The sequence below is a fragment of the Palaemon carinicauda genome, chromosome 40, assembly GCF_036898095.1.
Source record: "Palaemon carinicauda isolate YSFRI2023 chromosome 40, ASM3689809v2, whole genome shotgun sequence".
Taxonomy (NCBI): Eukaryota; Metazoa; Arthropoda; class Malacostraca; order Decapoda; family Palaemonidae; genus Palaemon; species Palaemon carinicauda.
The window spans coordinates 18,227,818-18,250,340 of record NC_090764.1 but is presented as its reverse complement, the minus strand read 5'-3'; the positions used below and the strand labels follow the sequence as shown (position 1 = coordinate 18,250,340).

Below are 22,523 nucleotides of genomic sequence, written 5' to 3'. Positions count from 1 at the left end.
TGATTAATTTGTATTATAAAGCACTGAATGGTCTTTGATGCCCCAGTGCTTGGTTTGAGGCCTAAATTTTATAATCCTATCCTATCCCATTCTAGGTTCATGTAGGGTCCACTTGAGGGACCAAAAAAAACAAGTGACATCCTAAGAAGGGCTAGAGTTACTTAAGAGGGAAGTGTGTTAAGAGCTACTCCAGAACCTAGGCTGATCTCTTGAAGGGAAAGGGTCAAAGCTCATCAGTCTGAGAACTGGTTGAAAGCCGAGTGACAGCTTTCTACCAAAGAAACTGAGAGAGCCACAAACCATTGCAGAGAGGCCCAGACCAGAGAGGTAATTCTTCTATGATGCCACAGCAGAGCAGTTTACTGGAGGATATTATGGACTGGAAAGAAGCATACTGGAGGTTCCGGATTTACCAAGAGACGAACGGGTCCTTCAATGGTGATGCCCAAAGAAAAAGAAATCTTTCTGACAAGTACACTTTTGGAACCTATGTGATTCAACTCTGTGGTGCTGATGACAGTGTGTCTACTAGAATATTCTTACTTGGAATGGACCTTGCTGACAGCTGTATCACACTGTTGACTTGCCCAATGCAAACCTGCTCTTTCAGTCTTGGGTCTGAAACATTATCCTTTCACTTATAGGCCCAAGTCATGACATGGAGTTGTCCTATTTTAATGCTAACGGGTGTCCTATTGGGAAGCTATCAAAGCTAAAAGAATTGCTTAGGTTTTCAGGAGGTTAATATGTAGGTGTTTACCATCTCAGAGGTACACTATTACAATTCCTTGGGTGTATTTCCCCTCTTTGGATGCATCTGAAAAAATGATTCCTGGAGGTAGGGCATCTAGTGGAACTTCCTTGGAGGGAATCTCGTCAACTTGCAACCGGACGCAATCATCCTGTGTTCCTGTTCTGCTGAAACCAAGAGGTAGGGAAATTCCTAGCTGCTGACCAGAGATGCTTCCAACAACCCTGGAGCGATCGTTGGTTTAGGGGCCAAGTAGCATGAGCTCTCCAAAGACGAAAAAGACTCGTAAGACGTTTTCACCGACGAGCCAGAAGTTGCTGCATTACTTCCATCTGTTTGTCGATACAATCATTCTATGTGTTACAATTATACTGTACTCTGGTCCCCTGTCTTTAGCTCGGCCATGAGACTGTTGCTTAACAAAAAGATCACGACTCACAGATCGTGGTCAAAGGAAAGCCAACGTTCTGAACCTGGAGTGAGACCTGCAAGTCGATCGTCAAGAAGACCCAAGTACGTATGAGAAGAGGTGAGTTTGAATGCTCAGGAGAGGTAAACTTCAATGTTCTAGGTTTGAACTGGTAACTAAAGCTCTGAGGACGAAGAGGAGGCACTCCCTGTAGGACCGAAGGATGGGTATCTAGATAAAAGTATCCTTCAAGCTCACCGAGAACTCTTCTTCCTAAAGGTGAAAGAAGGTTGGTCTCCAGGCTCCAGTTAACTTTTTCACCAGGAGTGTAGGCAGTAAAGGCCTGGAGAACTGTCTGTTAGCCTACTAGCGTACTCTTCTCCTTCAGGAAGGTCATTGCCGTCTGCTTGAGAGTACCAAGTCTGGATAATTCTGCTTTTGGGAATGTCTAATTCCGGGTCAGTGTGAAGTATAGGAATGTCTAATTCCAGGCCAGTGTGAAGTATAGGAATGCACTCAACCATAGCTCCATCTGGATGCTGAGTAGGATGAACCTGGAAGCAGCTTCCATGATTGATTGATTGATTGATTTAAAGTTTTCAGGCATCCTGACATCTAAGGTCATTGACGCCGGTAACATTTCAGAGTCTTCCATCGGATTTCTGTTGTCGGCGTTGCAATCACCGAATCAATGGACAGTGGGAGAGAAGTTTCCATTACAAACCTAATCTGGAACAAGACTGTGCTAGTAGCTTTTTTTTATACTATTACCCATCATCTTCTCAACGTTTCCTCAAAGAATCCTTCCTTCTCTAGGTGGGGAGGACCCTTGCTGAAGATCGTGGTCTCTGTGAAGATGCATGTGGAACCCGTGACCTCATTGTCTCTCTGGAACTGTCAGAAGAATGACGGGAAAGAGGCGACACCCTTTATAACAATTGGGGATATAAGTGCTTGGCAGTGCCCTTTATCCCGATCAAGGTCACAAGTACTCGGGGGACTGGTAGTAGCCGCGCAAACAACTGTCCGGTGTATGAAATATATTCAAGGGAAGGAAGCGTTCCTAATACATGACCTCTCGCCTAGGGGAGAAATTGGTCAAGGGAGGCAAGTACAATGTGGTATCTTGATCCTTGTATGAGTGCTATGATTGGGCCTTAGAATCACCTGTTCTAATCCCCATCGTGACCAACAGTTAGGAAGACCTTGGAGTCTCTGAAAAACACTCGAGGTGTGTTAAGATAACATGTCTTGGACTAGTTTCTGAGCATAGGAAGATGTATGTCATGGAACAGTTTTGGCCAGTCAGATCTTGTTGAAAGATTTCGGGTCTGATGGTACTAGGAAGGAACAGATAATAGGTGATAGGCATACCAGTTCCCTGGTGACTTGAAAGTAAATATCACAAGATCATGTAGTTCCCAATCGTATGGTTACTGATTGCATGGATCCCAATCCTGTGGGAAATGATGATCGTGGAGAACAAGAATAAGGAGGTACTTAGCATGCCGGGAGAGAACACAATCGGAATATACCCATATAAATGAAACATGAAGGGAAAGAGCACTGGGGAAAACTCGGTGCTCGTGAAGGAAATATCTCGCAGAACGTACAGGCAATGAAAAGGATCATAGGTTCCTCATCTACTGGTATCGTGTAAAAGCTGGAATAAAGCAGATGACAGAAATTCTGATCCAAAAGTCACTGAAGAACAAGAATGAGGTGTCCGTTATTGGTACGTGACCTCTTAAGAACTTACTGGGATTGTCCCCTTAGCAGATACATTTCAAGTAAGTACCGTCCCTCCCTTATGTACTGTTTACAGACTAAGATTGGTTGAAGGAACCCCTATCACTTGGCCAAGTGAAAGGAGAAGACCGGTCACTTAGTGACTGGTCTCACCGAGACTGCTTGAGTGGTGATGAAGCTTTCTTTACAATGAAGGCAATCTGATATGTAATATGTGAACCCTTTCCACTTCATGGCAATCATGCGTGTGAATGATCGCATTTGTAAAGCTCTCAATCATACGTGTGGATGACACTATTCATGAAGCCCATGCATGTGGGTGATAATTAGTGAAGTGTGTGCCAGGAAAGTATTGTTCATAAAGATTGTGCGTATGAATGAACGTGGTCGTGGATAATCGTGTCTATGAAGATTGCGTGTGTGGATGATCGGGTTTGGGAACAATCATGTTTGTGAAGCTTTGGCTCATGGAATATCGTGCGCTTGAATGACAGGCTTGTATATGATAATTTGCATGATGATCGTGTTCTTGAAGCTTGTGCACGTGGTAGATTGCTGTCATGTAAAACCCTTGTGCATGGAGATCTCTCGTCACTCTGGAATGATTTAAAGACTTTAATTCACTTCTGGAAGGTCTTCTTGTGGCAGCTATCATCTTCTGGTGGCATGCAAAGGCTCAGCGGTAGGATAGGTAGAAAATACAGGAGCAAACAAAGAAAAATCATTCAAGATTAAAAAAAAAAGTTTGGTGTACTTCGTCTAGACCGGCAGTGCGTGAGCTCATTTCCCTCCTGTGGGAAGAGAAAGGGTAGAGTCACACGTATGCAACTCCTAGCGATCTTACTTCCTTGACTTCATCAGCAATGTCTTCATGTCCTTCTTAAAGTTGTAGCAAAGACAGCAACATAGATAAGGCAGGGGAGAAGGAGGAATTTAAAGTTCATCTTCTACAGTAATCATGCAAGCCACAACAGCACAACCAGGAGATGCATCCTTGCTGCCATTCTAGGGTCAGGAAGACAGTGAAGGCAATGAGAAGGAGCAGCACCCTTCCCTTCAGACTCGGTCAGTAGCAAGCTGTTCCTCCGACAATTTCCTTTCACGGTGTCATCGTCGTTATATGGCCCCACACAGGAGGATAAAACAACAATAGACATGCCACATGACGAGAATAAATGTTTTGGATACAACAGCACAGAAAACTGTTTCACAATTACGTACAGTTTTCATGAAACACTGTACTGTATATCCCTAGAACGGGATTGTGTGCCAGAGCATTTATTGAATCTGATAGAATAAGCAAAATACTAAAACACCCAGATACAGACACTGTGAAGTTAGTAGGCTACCGTCCGGCAGCTAAAGTCAAAGTAAGGGTAGTTCTGTTTATTGGATAACCCACTGCAAACACATAAAATATTGATTGAAACACTAAAAATAAAATGTTATTCTTCTTTCCTTTATGCATGTAATTAATGCTTGTACTTGACAAAATAAAATTTTACCTGCTACTCTTTTGTAGGCTACAGCTGTTAGAAACAATACAACAATCTTCAAAATTATAATTTCTCTCTCTCTCTCTCTCTCTCTCTCTCTCTCTCTCTCTCTCTCTCTCTCTCTCTCTCTCTCTCTCTCTCCTCTCTCTCTCTCTCTCTCTCTCTCTCTCTCTCTCTCAAAAAGTTGTGACAGTAAAATGTTGAAAATCTTGTCAGGAGTTTCATAAATAGATCAAATTAGAAAATAGTAAAGAAACGTGGTGTTCATTATTAGGAAAATAAGGCTAAGATATCAAAGATTGACATAGTTATGGGGGGCCAGTACTAGTAGGTTAGGTTAGAAGTGCACCCAATGCAGTAGACTTGAAAGTATTATAGCTGCACTCACTTTTAATCCTAATACTATATATCCATTCCTGCTTCCTTTCTTTGATCATACTGTCCATCCTCTTCAACTTTTACCATTTGGTGTAAAGGGGGTTTCCCTAACAGGGCAGTGCCATATGGTCTGAATTCACAAATTCAAACTTGGTTATATGTTCTTTCCCTTGAGTCAGCTTTCCTTTGTTATAAAACTAAATAAAAAAAGTCAAAATTTCCCTATTGGTGAGCCTCTACTTTCCACATTTTATTTCCTCTAAGTGTGTCCTCTCTCATTATCTATTTTATCTAATAGTACTGTACTATATTTACTTGTACGATGTTGTATTGAGCCTACCTCCTTTGAAGGACCCAAGTTACACACATTTGGGTCACATCTTATCAAATCAACTTTATAGGTCTAATTTTGTGGTGACTCTCTTTCTTCCTACTTCACAATATTTTGCTGTTTTCGTCCTAGATGTTTAAATTTTTATGGTCCATTGCATTTTTTAACCACGTTTATGTTGTATCTAGGGCAAGATATGACTCGTTTTAATGCTAGTTGCAACAGGGCATGATCATTTATATAAAGCTAACAAATGGTAAACGAGTATGTATCCATTGAAAATAAAGCTGTATTCACTCCTTCAATAATCAACTAAAAGGAGTATATTATCATATCACTATTAAACGAGTAAAAGCCGGTCAGAGCATTGACTAAACATCTGTTCCCACATTACTTAAGCGTAGCCATAATTCATAATAATTTAGTATTTACTTGTGGTAAGGTTAACTTCATTCTTAAAATCCCATAATAATTGTTGAATAATGTCTCTGACAAAGGGCGGAATAGAGTTGGGGAGAGTGGGAGATGTGATAAATGGGTTAAAAATATCGTTATATGAAGTTATAAATATTGATATATGTTGCAAAGGGGATGTGTTTAATGGTGTTTTTAAACCTTTCGTGTGTATTTTCTCTAACCTACGAATAGCATCATGCATATGCAAGAATGTTATCTTTCCAGAGAAATTATTATCATTATTAATTGTTAAGCTACAACCCAAGTTGGAAGTGAGGAAAGGAAACAAGGAAAAATTTTTTTTTATGAACAGTAATAACATTAAAATGGATATCTCCTATATAAACGATAAACTATAAAGACTTTAACAAAACAAGAGGAAGAGAAATAAGATAGAATAGTGTGCCCAAGTGTACCCTCAAGTAGAACTCTAACCCAAGACAGTGGAAGACTATGGTACAGAGGCTATGGCACTACCCAAGACTAGAGAACAATGGTTTGATTTTGGAGCGTCCTTCTCCTAAAAGAGCTGCTTACCATAGCTAAAGAGTCTCTTCTACCTTACCAAGAGGAAAGTGGCCACTGTACAATGATAGCGAAGTAACCCCTTGGGTGAAGAAGAATTGTTTGGTAATCTTAGTGTTGTCAGGTATATGAGGACAGAGGAGAACATGTAAAGAATAGGCCAGACTATTCGGTATGCGTGTGTGGGCCAAGGGAAAATAAACCGTAACCAGACAGAAGGATCCTATGTAGTAACTGTCTGGCCAGTCACTCAATGGGTGGCTGGTGCCCCGGCCAATCTGCTACCTTACAAATATAATTTGCATACATTCTTACAAGGTAGACCTTGCATTCTTATAGACTGCTCCGAAAGAGAATTACTTCATGTTGAAAGTGTAATTGAAGGAGGACACACACACAAACAATAAATCCAAAAGTCACGAAACTATGGATGACATTTCATCTTCATTACCTGGTCCATATCTGTCTTGATATCCACTCTGATGATAATTCAAATCCCTTTGCTGCCAGGCCATCGGGGTGCAAGGGTCGCCCAGATCTAGAGGACGACTGCTTGACGCCATTCTGAAATGAAGAGAAGATATTTGTTATTATTATTATTATTATTATTATTATTATTATTAATGAAGAGAAGATATGATTTATTATTATTATTATTATTATTATTATTATTATTATTAATGAAGAGAAGATATGGTTTATTATTATTATTATTATTATTATTATTATTATTATTATTATCATTATTATTATTATTATTAATGAAGAGAATATATGATTTATTATTATTATTATTATTATTATTATTAATAATAATGAAGAGAAGATATGGTTTTTTATTATTATCACTTGCTAGGCTACAACCCTATTTGGAAAAGCAGGATGCTATAGGGCCAGGGGCTCCAACAGGGAAAATAGCCCAGTGAGGAAAGGAAACTTAAGGAAAAATAAAGTATTTCAAGAAGAGTAACATTAAATTAAATATCTCCTGTATAAACTAGGGAAGAAATAATAGATACATCAAGAATGAATAATCACTGATGTTAGGAAATGAACTAAACGTATTTTGAGGAAGTCACATGGCATGTATGAAATTACTTAGATAATGAACGTAGCATTAGTACAGGAAACGAAGCGCAGTGAATATTACTTTCCTTATCACTATTAATATGATAGTTATTTTTCAGAATCATATGTAGAGTTTTGAGGAAGATAAAATCTACCTGAAACAAATTGTTATTATTATTATTAATTATTATTATTATTATTATTATTATTATTATTATTATTACTACCCAAACTACAGCCCTAGTGGGAAAAGCATGATGCTATAAACCCAAGGGCTCCAACCAGGAAAAATAGCCCAGTGAGGAAAGGAAATAAGGAAATAAATAAAGGATGAGAACTAATTAACAATAGATCATTCTAAAAACAGTAACAACCTCAAAACAGATATGTCATATATAAACTATAAAAAGACTTATGTCAGCCTGTTCACCATAAAAATCTCGTTTATATTGTCATTCTATTATACATTTTTATTTTTTTTGAAACTATTTACATTAACATTACATAGCATCATGTTAGAGATGACGCAAATTTTTTTTTTTGTTTTTTTTGTTTTGTTTAAGACGCGATTTTTTTTTTTAACGACGCAATTTTTTTTTCTTTTTTTTCAGAAATAACTCTGCAGTCAACGACATTACTCAAATTACTATACATCTGTCGGTGCAAGACATGCTTGCTTGAATCCGTATGAACATGCATGAGAAAGCTTATTTTGTTTTTCTTAAGTCACGCCAGACAAATTGCATAGAATCTCCAGAAATGAAAGTATTTTCTTTTTCTATCTTGAGTCTGTAAAAGAATGTACATACAAAATTAACTTTATAATGATAAGAATTTTTCAAAATCATGAGAAAATGTCAGTAACAGATTTTGTGATGTCCAGAATATATATATATATATATATATACATTATAAAAAATAAGAATTTTCAGCATCATGAAAAAAATGTTAAGAATAGATTTTGTGATGTCAAAAAAGAAAAAAATATTGGGTTCGGAAATTTGCCTTTAACTAAACCGGCATGATAATACTGACATCGTATGCGCATTTTATCAACCATACAACCATGGGTTATATTTTTATTAAGCAATTAATATTATCATTGTTATTATTACATGATAAGCTACAACCCTAATTGGAAAAGCAGGATGCTATAAGCCCCGGGGCTCCAACAGGGAACATAGCACAGTGAGGGAAGAAAATACGAAAAAAAAATATTTTAAGAACAGTAACAACATTAAAATAAATATCTCCTATATAAACTATAAAAACTTTAACAAAACAAGGGGAAGAGAAATAAGATAGAATAATGTGTCAAAGTGTATCCTCAAGCAAGAGAACTCTACCCCAAGAAAGTGGAAGACCATGGTACAGAGAGGCTATGGCACTGCCCTAGACTAGAGAACAATGGTTTGATTTTGGAGTGTCCTCCTAGAAGAGCTACTTACCATAGCTAAATTGAGTGTCTGAACCTATAGTTTTGATATTTATTGATTTTTTTCTTTACTTTTTTTTTTTTTTTGGTTTAAATTTCTTAGCCTCATCTGCAATACCTTTGTCACCAAAAAATTTCTTAATTTGGTTAGACTGAATTTCCTACACACTACAAGTCTCTATTCCACGTTTAAAATAACTATCGCACGAGCACTACCAAAATCTATATAAATAGAGAAGAAAAAACATTAAAGCAGTGGGCTATAGGTCTGCGGTTCCGAAAACCACTCGCTTTGACGGAAAAAGAAGAAACCACAACATAAACAAAGCCACAAGTTCAACTCAAAACAGGGTGTCCATATGCGTTGTACATAACTGCTGCCGTTGCTAGTCTCATGCATTTTTTTCACAAAAACTAAATCGGTCATTAGTGCAAGAGAGAGAGAGAGAGAGAGAGAGAGAGAGAGAGAGTCGTAGATGCCTAGCTCTTCCGGCTAGACACAAGATCTTGCAATAATGCTGTCCGGAGAGAGAGAGAGAGAGAGAGAGAGAGAGAGAGAGTTGTAGATGCCTGGTTCAGACACGAGATCTAGCAATAATGCAGCCAGAGAGAGAGAGAGAGAGAGAGAGAGAGAGAGAGTCGTAGATGCCTAGCTCTTCCGGCTAGACACAAGATCTTGCAATAATGCTGTCCGGAGAGAGAGAGAGAGAGAGAGAGAGAGAGAGAGTTGTAGATGCCTGGTTCAGACACGAGATCTAGCAATAATGCAGCCAGAGAGAGAGAGAGAGAGAGAGAGAGAGAGAGTCGTAGATGCCTAGCTCTTCCGGCTAGACACAAGATCTTGCAATAATGCTGTCCGGAGAGAGAGAGAGAGAGAGAGAGAGAGAGAGAGAGTGTTGTAGATGCCTGGTTCAGACACGAGATCTAGCAATAATGCAGCCAGAGAGAGAGAGAGAGAGAGAGAGAGAGTCGTAGATGCCTAGCTCTTCCGGCTAGACACAAGATCTTGCAATAATGCTGTCCGGAGAGAGAGAGAGAGAGAGAGAGAGAGAGAGAGTTGTAGATGCCTGGTTCAGACACGAGATCTAGCAATAATGCAGCCAGAGAGAGAGAGAGAGAGAGAGAGAGAGAGAGTTGTAGATGCCTGGTTCAGACACGAGATCTAGCAATAATGCAGCCAGAGAGAGAGAGAGAGAGTGAGAGAGAGAGAGAGAGAGAGAGAGAGTCGTAGATGCCTAGCTCTTCCGGCTAGACACAAGATCTTGCAATAATGCTGTCCGGAGAGAGAGAGAGAGAGAGAGAGAGAGTCGTAGATGCCTAGCTCTTCCGGCTAGACACAAGATCTTGCAATAATGCTGTCCGGAGAGAGAGAGAGAGAGAGAGAGAGAGAGAGAGTCGTAGATGCCTAGCTCTTCCGGCTAGACACAAGATCTTGCAATAATGCTGTCCGGAGAGAGAGAGAGAGAGAGAGAGAGAGAGAGAGTTGTAGATGCCTGGTTCAGACACGAGATCTAGCAATAATGCAGCCAGAGAGAGAGAGAGAGAGAGAGAGAGAGATGCCTGACTCTTCCGGCTAGACACGAGACCTTACAATAATGCTATTGAGAGAGAGAGAGAGAGAGAGAGAGAGAGAGATGCCTGGCTCTTCCGGCTAGACACGAGACCTTACAATAATCCGGAGAGAGAGAGAGAGAGAGAGAGAGAGGGAGGAGAGAGAGAGAGAGAGAGAGGGGGGGAGAGAGAGAGATCTTTATCAAATGGATGACGAATAAAATGTGACTAAAACAACACCCTACAATATTATTCATTTCATTAAAGAAAAATCATCAGTGATTAGTGTGAATGAAGCAAAGTTAATTCAACGTAAGCACATACAAGTACATAAAATTAACTCGATTTAATTACATAACTAGCGTTCGCCATTTGAATGTTTAAATGTTTCTACAAGTAAGCAACATTACATCGATGAATATCTTGCACGCTTTAGACGTCCTAGCACAAGGCTGAAAAGAAATTATGGAAATATACATCAGGGTTTTTTATTGGGTAGAATCTTCTGATCGTCCAATCCATTTACATTGTAGATTACCTTGGCAGAGATCTACCCTTTTCAATTAGCAAAGGTATAAACATTCACATAATTTCTCTCTCTCTCTCTCTCTCTCTCTCTCTCTCTCTCTCTCTCTCGTGCAATTGAATAAATAGAGGGAAACAAGAGATCTTAATAGCGTCTAATGGTGCCTCATAACCTTGATAAGTTCTCTGATATTAACCACAATTTGAGCAAAGATGGTCTGTTAATGATACAAATTCAGTCTAGGGTGAAAACCAAACACATTCCTTCACTATTTTAACCAAAAACTTACAATTTAGTAATAATAAATAATAATTTAATTATAAATACCGAAAGGCTAGATTTGTTTTTAAATTGTCCTTTTCGAAGACTAATTTTAAATGTATTGTCGATGGAAAATGCTATGGATAAATCTGCTCTAGGTCTCAATTTCAGCATCTCAACACTAGCATTCTGTGACTGCCAAATCTCCGTCAAAACAAGTTCCCAAAATAAAATCACTTGCTATCAGTCATGAACCAACAATAACAACAATAATAAGAATAGGGAAGTGGGGAATATGGGGAAAGGAAGAGTACCCCTGGATACAATCCAGTTTATAGCTCAAAGGCAGGTACTCGGGATGGGAGAGATTAAGGAAATAGAGAGAAAGAGAAGTACAGGGGAAAAATAAAAGAGAGGGGCAGACCCTCTTGCGATATTAGGTGAGCTCAGTAATTACCATGTTTGTTTACTTGGCATTGAATTAGTAACATAGCACATACGCAGATTTGTACATAAAGGTAAAGGTGTCGGGTTTCAGTTCCAGTACCATCAGAATAGATGCTCACCAGAACGTCAGCCGGGGAAGCCCAACCTCCCACTGTGGTATCCAAACACAATAGTATCCTAACCAGTAAACAGCTTAACTTCCAGGTCCCGGGTAGCTCATACGTGCATTTTCACATAAAGGTAAAGGTGACTGGTTTCAGTTCCAGTATCATCAGAATAGATGCTCACCAGAACGTCAGCCGGGGAAGCCCAACCTCCCACTTAGGTACCCAAACACAGTAGTATCCTCCCCAGTAAACGGCTTAAACTTACAGTCCCTGACGGGGATCGATCTGCTGCCATGCAAATGCTAGGCGAACAAGTTACCACTGTACTAGCCAGGAAATTAGGTGGAAGTTTGCAGTTTACAAGAGCTCGTGTTAGTAAGGTATAACAACATTATAAATAAAGTCGAAATTTTTTGATAAAATGAAAAAAAAAACTAATCATTTTCTGAGTAGTTTTACAGACTGGAGTGTATTTTAATTTGGCAATTTACTTAGCATGTAGGTAGGAGCAATAATATGGCTAAACTTTGTCAGTTTTGTATTAAAAAAAAAATAAATAAATAAATAAATAACAAAGCTAAGGTTCAAATTCTGAGGAAAACCAAAATTCAACCATAAAGGGTAACATCTACACAATGAGGAACAATTACAATAATAATAACATGTCTGACCCCTTCCTATTGTGAAGGAAGACGACTATTGAAATGCAACACAAGATTGGACATGGATAAAACATTGACCATTTCGTACCTTGCCCATTGTAAATTTGCCCTTTGATCTGTTCACCCTTTATAACCTTAACTCAATTCTCCATCTTTCTATTTTAGGAATTTTCAGTTTTGGTTAAGCTAAACTTAAACATACACACACACACACACACACATATATATATATATATATATATATTTCAAATAAGCCATATATATTAATACATTAAAGTCTGGATTCTTTTAACGACCTGGGGATCAGAGCCCCAGGCGGAACCGCCCAAAGACTATAATATCGGACCAGCGGGGATTTGAACCCTCGTCCAGGATATCTGTATGCCAGTGACCATACCACTTCATAGTCTTTGGGCGGTTCCGCCTGGGGCTCTGATCCCCAGGTCGTTAAGAAAATCCAGACTTTAATGTATTAATATATATGGCTTATTTGAAATATGAAAGAAACACGTTTAAATGTGCAAAAATTTATCATATATATATATATATATATATGTGTGTGTGTGTGTGTGTGTGTGTGTGTATGTTGATTTCAAGAGACCAAAACACGATTTTTTCTCCGAGACTTCAAGATATATTATAAATTTTAAGCCTTGGAATCAAATCCCAATGAAAAATTGTTTTCTGGCGATACCACCATGTGTTGGATGACAAAGTACATTGAACCAGCCAGGCCATAAAATATCTACCTTCAGGACAAACAACTCGACACGAATGGTCTTAAGAAACCGAGTCTGTCTTCAAATATATAATAATTTATGACAAACGATTGCAAGAAAGATGAAGTAAATTAAATTCAATATCAAGAGGGTTAAGATTCAATGTAGGATTTCCGTTTGAATGAAAACTGGTTTACTAAACATCGAGTCCGAAACGACTTGATACGAGCTATGAAGGGAACGATACTCCGAGTCCCTCTTCACTAGCAACAGAGTACCGTTACCAGCAGATGGTTGGGGGGAGTTACCACAAATTCCCGCATACGACCAGCATAGTCTTCCTAGTCTCTAGATTGAAAATAATCCCAATTAGTGCACAATTAAGGATATAATAGACATCACTATACTTCATGATCGGTTGAAAGATATCTTGGTAGATGTTAATGAAATACTATCCCATCATCAACGCTTAACGGTACCTCTATCGAACCTCGACTTCCTTATTTCAAAGATGTCCCCATGAGCTAATGTAACCGCTAATTGTGTGAAATATTAATAAAATTTCCCAGTCGATTGGTGTTTGCATCTAAATAAGATTATAATCATTGCGTTTTCATTGTCTCATTCGTGACGTATTATGAAATAATGCATGATAGGATTCTGTGAATGAAAAATAGTTGCAAATTGAAAGAATGTGTTTGTCATTTGATAACAATGATCATGTATTGATAAATTGTCACAGTTACATTTCGATCTTAAATAATGTTGATCATAAAAGTAAACTGTACTATATATATATATATATATACACACACACACACAAACACACATACATATATATATATATACACACACACACACACATATATATATATATATACGGTATACTGTGTGTCTGTGTGTATTTTGTGTGTCTGTGTGTGTGTGTGGAGGAGGCGTTGGATAAGGGTGTGAGTGGTCACATTTTGTCATAAAAGTTACAAAACTCCGCCATGGTTTCTCTCTCTCTCTCTCTCTCTCTCTCTCTCTCAATAACTTAATGCCACCTAATCAAGACAGAAAATCATGCCAGTCATGCATAATAAAAAAAAAATCACACGAAGCATGAGATCAGCATCAACAACTCCCAATTCTCATAAAACATCTCATCACGAAAGAAAAACGACTTCACCTCACATCATTGTTCGATAACCTTGTTTCATTCCAGTTAATTAGTGGCATAAAGATGGCCCTCTGCCCCTCCCTTCCAGGGGTCTCAGTCTCCCCTACCCCCATAGATAAATAAAAAAAGCCTTGGACGTGACCGTTAAAATGCAAAAGACCAAAACGGTGTTTGTAACGTTTGATCCAGGGAAGGGAGCGAGTAGCCTACTTATTCCGGAGTCCATGGACCGTCATTGGTAGTCAACACTTGAGGGTGGAAGATGAGTGGCCAGATAGAGGGTTATTTATAACAATATGAAGAGCACTGGAATACCTATGTGTTTGTTGATAGCACTCAAGATCTGGCTCTGTTAATCGAGCTTCTTTTTCAAAATATATTTATTGAAAAGGTGTTAAGGGAAAATATTTCATGGCCGTATTTAGGCATAAGTTGAAAATCAGAAAAGTTTAATGTTCAAAATCTGGATATATATATATATATATATATATGTATATATATATATATATATATATGAATATATATATATATATATATATACATATATAAACTTCGAAATTACATATTTCCTTATAAACTAGAAAATATACATGCCAAAAATTTCATGTGATGAATGAACCTAACCTTTAGGTGAAGGCGTTTTTCAAAGAATATTGAAATACAGTTCAGAATAAAGTTAAAAACCGTATTCACAAAATCATTACGAAGTCGAAATTCTGAAATAGGCAACAAAAATATAAGAATGGTATCATTACCTTATTAGTGTAGGAACATAAAAAAACAATCACACAAAAGAGAGAGAGAGAGAGAGAGAGAGAGAGAGAGAGAGAGAGATATTCTTCCACACCTGAACAATTGACTGAAAGCAATAAAAATTAAACCATCCAGGGTAAGAACATAAAAGCTCAGTTCAAGAAATAAAATTTGCCACAAACAAAAACAGGTGATTTGTTTATTATTATTATTACGATCATTATTATTATCATTATATCGTTTTCCTCATTCTGATATTTGTTAACCAACTATTTCTGATGAAGTAAAATCAAATACACAATAAAACAGTTGACTTTAAACGAGAGATTTTTTTTTTTTTTAAGTTTCAAGAGAAGAAACACGACTGGAACAGACGGAGAAAGCTTAAGTAAAAGTAAAGCAAATACGTAAATTCAATAGGTAATTACATTCGATTCCAGTAAATATAACTACGAGTAATGCCTATTATTTTATTTTCTGTTTTCCTAAACGAAGCATACTTTTTTTAAGTAATACAGCCGTGAGTATGAAATTCCATTCTAACATAGCAAACTCTCTAGTATCTTACTTCTCATATCATAAATAAATAAATAAATGAATAAATAAATAAATATTACTACTACTACTACTACTACTACTACTACTACTACTACTACTACTACTACTACTAATAATAATAATAATAATAATAATAATGATAGTTATAACAATAATAATAATAATTATCATTATTATAACAACAAGAACAATAATAATAATAATAATAATAATAATAATAATAATAATAACAATAACAATAATAATCCAGGCATTTTGTAAAAATGCTGGAACAACCCAGACTGGAAGATGATGAATATTGAGCCTCGAAACCTCGTCTATTATTGAAGTTTATTTTCCCTTCGTGAAATAAACCTGAATGGGGTTGACCTGACCTGACACCTCTCTCTCTCTCTCTCTCTCTCTCTCTCTCTCTCTCTCGCGAAAATGAAGAATGAGATATTATCAGAATTGTCCTGTACAGTACTGATGAATGAAGTATTATTAAAAATATTGACGAATTATCAAATAAAGAAGCAGCAATGACTTTCCAAAATAGTATTAGTAAAAAATATACACATTAGTTATTAATAAACCTTAAAGAAAACTTGATTAATAAAATTTTGACAATAAATATAAATTTGGCATATTAGGATACACATATATACGTATATACATACATAAAGTACACACATACACACAGATATATATATATATATATATATATATAAATATATATGCGCACACATATTGTAAGTTTGCATATAAATAATAATCTTAAATATACATTTCTTTTTTTCAAGCCCAAGTGGCCAACAAAAAAAATATACAGTAAGGACTAAGGAACAGTTAGACCTTATCCTATATAACTACGAACAGGATATAGGAGAAATAAGTTTGGGTGATGGTTGAAACTGTATTTAATGACCGTGGGAAAATTCCACCTGCGGAAATGCACAAGTTAGGAACTCCATTGTCGTAAAAATGGTAATCTTGTTATTTTGTTATTTTTTACCGTTTGGATTCTACTTCTGCCTGATCCTAAATCCTAAGGTTTTTTTAACCCAATGTGATTTTCAATGGAGATAAATACATTAAAGTATAAGGAAAAAGGATTAAACATTTCCAGATTATGTTGTAAGAGTGTACGAAAATCGTAAAAAATGACGTCTAAATATTTAGATTGTTATTCACACACACGCACCTCCCTCTCACCAGGGTATGACTACTCTTTTTCCCCGCCTCCCGAGAGATGGGGAGGGCTCCGTGTGAGCGGTATAATATATATATAAATATATATATATATATATATATATATATATATTACATATTTATATATATACATATTTATATATATACATATTTATATATATATATATTTATATATATATATTTATATATATATTTATATATATATATATATATATATACACACGCACATGCTCTTTATTATGTAGAGGCGATACTAGTATGTTCAACACAAATACATCCCTTAAATAAGGGAGTATCCCCCCAAAAATGTACAGCTTAAAAAACTGCCTTATCAGCATAATGCTCATAAAGTACAGGATGTACTTGAATTACATACTGCAATTCCCATCATGGAAACATAACCATGGTTAGGGAAGAGAGCTGAACAGCCTGGCCAGGTCAAAGTCAAGAGGGAAATGACAAAATGACAAATTGACTCTTGGACAAAAAACGCCAGCCCACATGGAGTTCGTATCACGAAACCAAGAAACTTCTCTTTGAATACAAAATTGTTTATTTTTTTCTCTCACGAGAGCTTTTTTATTACCTTGGGGTTTGCGTGGGATAATTGGAAGGGTGTCGTCTCTCTCTCTCTCTCTCTCTCTCTCTCTCTCTCATATCCTGAATACACACACACACACACACACACACACATATATATATATATATATACTGTATATCTTGGAAGGTTCTCTCTCTCTCTCTCTCCTCTCTCTCTCTCTCTCTCTCATTAGATTTCTAAATCTCTAAGAGCCAAATTATTCCGTTACACCATCTTGGAAATGAACACTAAACATATCATGAAGAAATATTGAAAAAAATAGTCAATTTAAAGAAACCAGTAAACTACTTTTTTAAAATTAATTTTGGTTTAATCAATCTTATTTTATAGAATAAAATTAGAAAAATTTGACACCAGTTCATCAATAAATACAAGCCATAAAACATACAGTTATAACACAACAGAAAATTTAATCATATGCAACAGAATAGACCTGTTTATTGGCAATGGAAATGAATGTGATAAAAATAAAATCAACATGGTTTTAATCAGTCGTCCATTACTAAAGAACGTTTAATATCTACAGCTTTATTCCAATTTACATCTATACATTGATTCCAATTTATATCTACAGTTTGATTCCAATTTAATTTTACAGCTTCATTGCAATTTATATCTATACATTGATTCCAATTTATATCTACAGTTTGATTCCAATTTAATTTTATAGCTTCATTGCAATTTATATCTATACATTGATTCCAATTTATATCTAGTTTGATTCCAATTTATATCTACAGCCTGATTCCAATTTATATCTACAGCTGGATTCCAATTTAATTTTACAGCTTCATTGCAATTTATATTTATAGCTTGATTGCAATTTATATCTATAGCTTGATTGCAATTTATATCTATAGCTTGATTCCACTTTATATCTACAGCCTGATTCCAATTTATATCTACAGCTGGATTACAATTTAATTTTACAGCTTCATTGCAATTTATATCTATAGCTTGATTGCAATTTATATCTATAGCTTGATTGCAATTTATATCTATAGCTTGATTCCACTTTATATCTACAGCCTGATTCCAATTAATATCTACAGCTGGATTCCAATTTAATTTTACAGCTTCATTGCAATTTATATCTATAGCTTGATTGCAATTTATATCTATAGCTTGATTGCAATTTATATCTATAGCTTGATTCCACTTTATATCTACAGCCTGATTCCAATTTATATCTACAGCTGGATTCCAATTTAATTTTACAGCTTCATTGCAATTTATATCTATAGTTTGATTGCAATTTATATCTATAGCTTGATTCCACTTTATATCTACAGCCTGATTCCAATTTATATCTACAGCTGGATTCCAATTTAATTTTACAGCTTCATTGCAATTTATATTTATAGCTTGATTGCAATCTATATCTATAGCTTGATTCCACTTTATATCTACAGCCTGATTCCAATTTATATCTACAGCTGGATTCCAATTTAATTTTACAGCTTCATTGCAATTTATATCTATAGCTTGATTGCAATTTATATCTATAGCTTGATTGCAATTTATATCTATAGCTTGATTGCAATTTATATCTATAGCTTGATTCCACTTTATATCTACAGCCTGATTCCAATTTATATCTACAGCTGGATTACAATTTAATTTTACAGCTTCATTGCAATTTATATCTATAGTTTGATTGCAATTTATATCTATAGCTTGATTGCAATTTATATCTATAGCTTGATTCCACTTTATATCTACAGCCTGATTCCAATTTATATCTACAGCTGGATTCCAATTTAATTTTACAGCTTCATTGCAATTTATATCTATAGCTTGATTGCAATTTATATTTATAGCTTGATTGCAATTTATATCAATAGCTTGATTGCAATTTATATCTATAGCTTGATTGCAATTTATATTTATAGCTTGATTGCAATTTATATCAATAGCTTGATTGCAATTTATATCTATAGCTTGATTCCACTTTATATCTACAGCCTGATTCCAATTTATATCTACAGCCTGATTCCAATTTATATCTACAGCTGGATTCCAATTTAAATTTACGTTTTTATTTCAATTTATATCTACAGTTTAATTTTAAATTTATATCTACATCTCGATTCAAATTTATATTTACTGTATAGCTCGATTCAAATTTATATCTACAGCTTGATTTTAAATTAATATCTACAGCTTGATTCCGATTAATACCTACAGCTCGATTCCAACTTATATCCAATTGATTCCAATTCATATCTACAGCTTGATTTTAAATTAATATCTACAGCTTGATTCCAATTTATATCTACATCTTGATTCTAATTTATATCTACAGCTTGATTTCAAATTAATATCTACAGATTGATTCCAATTTATATCTACAGCTTGATTTTAAATTAATATCTATATCTTGATTCCCATTTATATCTACACCGTGATTCCAATTTTCCGTCACCCAAACCAACAAAGTCAATACCCTAACTATCTCATTCATTGTGTTTCTCGCTCTTCTCTGTTCTCTTCGTTAGAAAAAAAGAAGAAAATATATAGGGTATGAAAGGTAAACAAAATCATACGTTATATTCAGCACGATAATTATGCGGCATATTTACAGTTGAGCCTCTAACTTCCCCCAGAGTTTAAATAATCCTGTGGCGTCACACTCAGCTAAAACACCACGAACATGGAGGTCCATCTCTGAGAGAAGACCCTGTTTTTTTATTTGTGTTTTCTTTTCATAACGTAACCCACCCACGAATGCCGTTATGTTATAAAAACCTGGACTAAAAGTGTGATGTTCCATGTATGACTACAATCACCATCATTATCATCTCCTCCTACGCCTATTGATGCAAAGGGCATCGGTTAGATTTAGCCGGTCGTCTCTATCTTGAGCTTTTAAATAAATACTTCTCCATTCATCATTTCATACTTCACGCTTCATAGTCTTCAGCCATATAAGGCCTGGGTCTTCCAACTCCTCTAAGGCCTTGTGGAGCCCAGTTGAAAGTTTGGTGAATTATCTCTCAGGGGGATTACGACGATATAGCAATTATTATTCTTATGTTTGAAGAATCTAAGAATGTAAGATAAATGTAGAAACAAAAAAGGGGTGGAGGTCTTTTTATAAGGTAAATAGTTGAAATTTATGCGAATGAATTGAAAGGTCGAGGAGAGGAAATAATTGCATTTAATGTTGACAAGTTTCAATCAACTGAATGTTCTGTCTGCTTGTGGTAACCAAATAACTTTGGTAAATCACTTCAGATACATCCTCATATCCTGGTGATAGCTGGTACCTAGAGAGATGAACTCGGAGACCACACTCTCCCACAAATTGCCGAGCCAGCAGGTTGTACCTAGGAAAGGGGGATGGGTGGGAAAGGTTGAATTTGTGAGCATATTTATCTAAATATTTAGACGTCCTTTCTGACGGCTCGAGTACACTAGCAAGTGAATAATATATGTGTACACACACACACACACACACACATATATATATATATATATATATATACTGTATATATATGTATATATATACATATATATATACATACTTTCCTCGTAAAGGGTTGTATATGAACAGTTCAGCCTTCTAGTATATTAAAAAATCCTCATGAGTAACATCACTATATATATATATATACATATATATATATAATATAAAAATATATATATATATATATATATACATATATACAGCATATATATATAGATATATATATATATATATATATAGATACATACATATATATATATATATATATACATATATACAGTATATATATATATATATATACATATATATACAGTATATACAGTATATATATATATATATATGTATGTTGTTGTCGTCATATATATACTGTATATATATATATATATGTGTGTGTATGTTGTTGTCGTCATATATATACTGTGTATATATATATATATATATATGACGACAACAACAAATGCAGACGTTTCTAGTCCACTGCAGAGTAAAAACCGCAGACGTTCATTCAAAACTGGATTTAGGCCAGTTTTCATCACCACGGATTGGTGACGGTAGATGATCTTCTGTCTGATCGCCCACAGCAAACCAACCCAGTATAGGTGGCCCTAACTAATACAGCTTCGCTAATCACGGTAATACGCAAACTCATTCACCACGTTAAGGTATCCCCACAATTTCAAGTAAAAGTAGAAAGTTATTTTACACTCCTATCGTAATACACTTAAAGAGTACTATCAGGTAACCGAAGCACGTCATTCCCAGCAATTAAAATGCCGGAAGCTTCATGAGGGGCCGTGGAAGGAAGGGGAAAATCATTTAAATTGAGAGAGAGAGAGAGAGAGAGAGAGAGAGAGAGAGAGAGAGAGAGCTCTGCTGTGCTTAAAATGCCTCAGTTTTAAGAAAACTATGTCCGGTTCGTCATATCTTTATCCAGAGAGAGAGAGAGAGAGAGAGAGACCTTTGCTGTGCTTAAAATGCCTGTTTTAAGAAAAACATATCCGGTTCGTCATATCTTTATCCAGAGAGAGAGAGAGAGAGAGAGAGAGTTCTGCTGTGCTTAAAATGCCTCAGTTTTAAGAAAACCATGTCTGGTTCGTCATATCTTTATCCAGAGAGAGAGAGAGAGAGAGCTCTGCTGTGCTTAAAATGTCTCAATTTTAAAAAAACATGTCTGGCTCGTCATATCTTTATCCAGAGAGAGAGAGAGAGAGAGAGAGAGAGAGAGAGAGAGCTCTGCTGTGCTTAAAATGCCTCAGGTTTAAGAAAAACTATGTCCGGTTCGTCATATTCTTTTTTTTTTATCATTCGAGATATTCTCATTAGAGTAATTATTATTAATAATGATGTTATAATTAAAGAAATTTTAGTTGTCCATTACAAAAAATAAATGTTTTTTATCTTATCAAATGTTTTTCGTTAAGAGTATTTGATTTTGTATATATAAATTATTTTTTAAGAATATCTCGTGAAAACCAGTTTTCTATTAAAAGTTCCATAACTTTATAACCTTGAAAGCTAATAAGAAATACCAACATTAACTGATAAACGTAGACAGATATATAAACAATAACAACTGCTTTAAAAATTGAAATTATTAAAGAATATTATAATCTAATATAGAGAAAAGAAAGAAATGAAAAAAAATAAAATACCGTAGATGGGAGAAAAGAAAGGAAGAAATGAAAAAAAATACTGGAGATAGGAGAAAAGAAAGGAAGAAATAAAAAAATAAAATACTGGAGATGGGAGAAAAGAAAGGAAGAAACGAAAAATATAATACCGGAGATAGGAGAAAAGAAAGGAAGAAATGAAAAAAATAAAATACTGGAGATGGGAGAAAAGAAAGGAAGAAACGAAAAATATAATACCGGAGATAGGAGAAAAGAAAGGAAGAAATGAAAAAAATAAAATACCGGAG

At 35.5% G+C, this 22,523-nt stretch overlaps 2 protein-coding genes across 2 annotated transcripts in view; both read right to left on the bottom strand.

Moving 5' to 3' along the window:
- Positions 1-22,523, bottom strand: part of LOC137631566 (uncharacterized) — an 82,970-nt gene that overhangs the window by 3,091 nt on the left and 57,356 nt on the right. Inside the window, exon 2 of the mRNA XM_068363387.1 lies at positions 6,547-6,659. Within this exon, the coding sequence (XP_068219488.1) occupies positions 6,547-6,658 (112 nt within the window). The 5' untranslated portion in view covers position 6,659. The remainder of the gene's footprint in view (positions 1-6,546; positions 6,660-22,523) is intronic.
- On the bottom strand, positions 17,809-19,712 carry LOC137631856 (uncharacterized). The gene is made up of 3 exons (XM_068363864.1): positions 19,683-19,712; positions 19,322-19,424; positions 17,809-19,148 (listed from the first exon to the last, which is right to left on the bottom strand). Exons 1-3 carry the CDS (start codon positions 19,710-19,712, stop codon positions 17,809-17,811), a joined length of 1,473 nt encoding a protein of 490 aa, XP_068219965.1.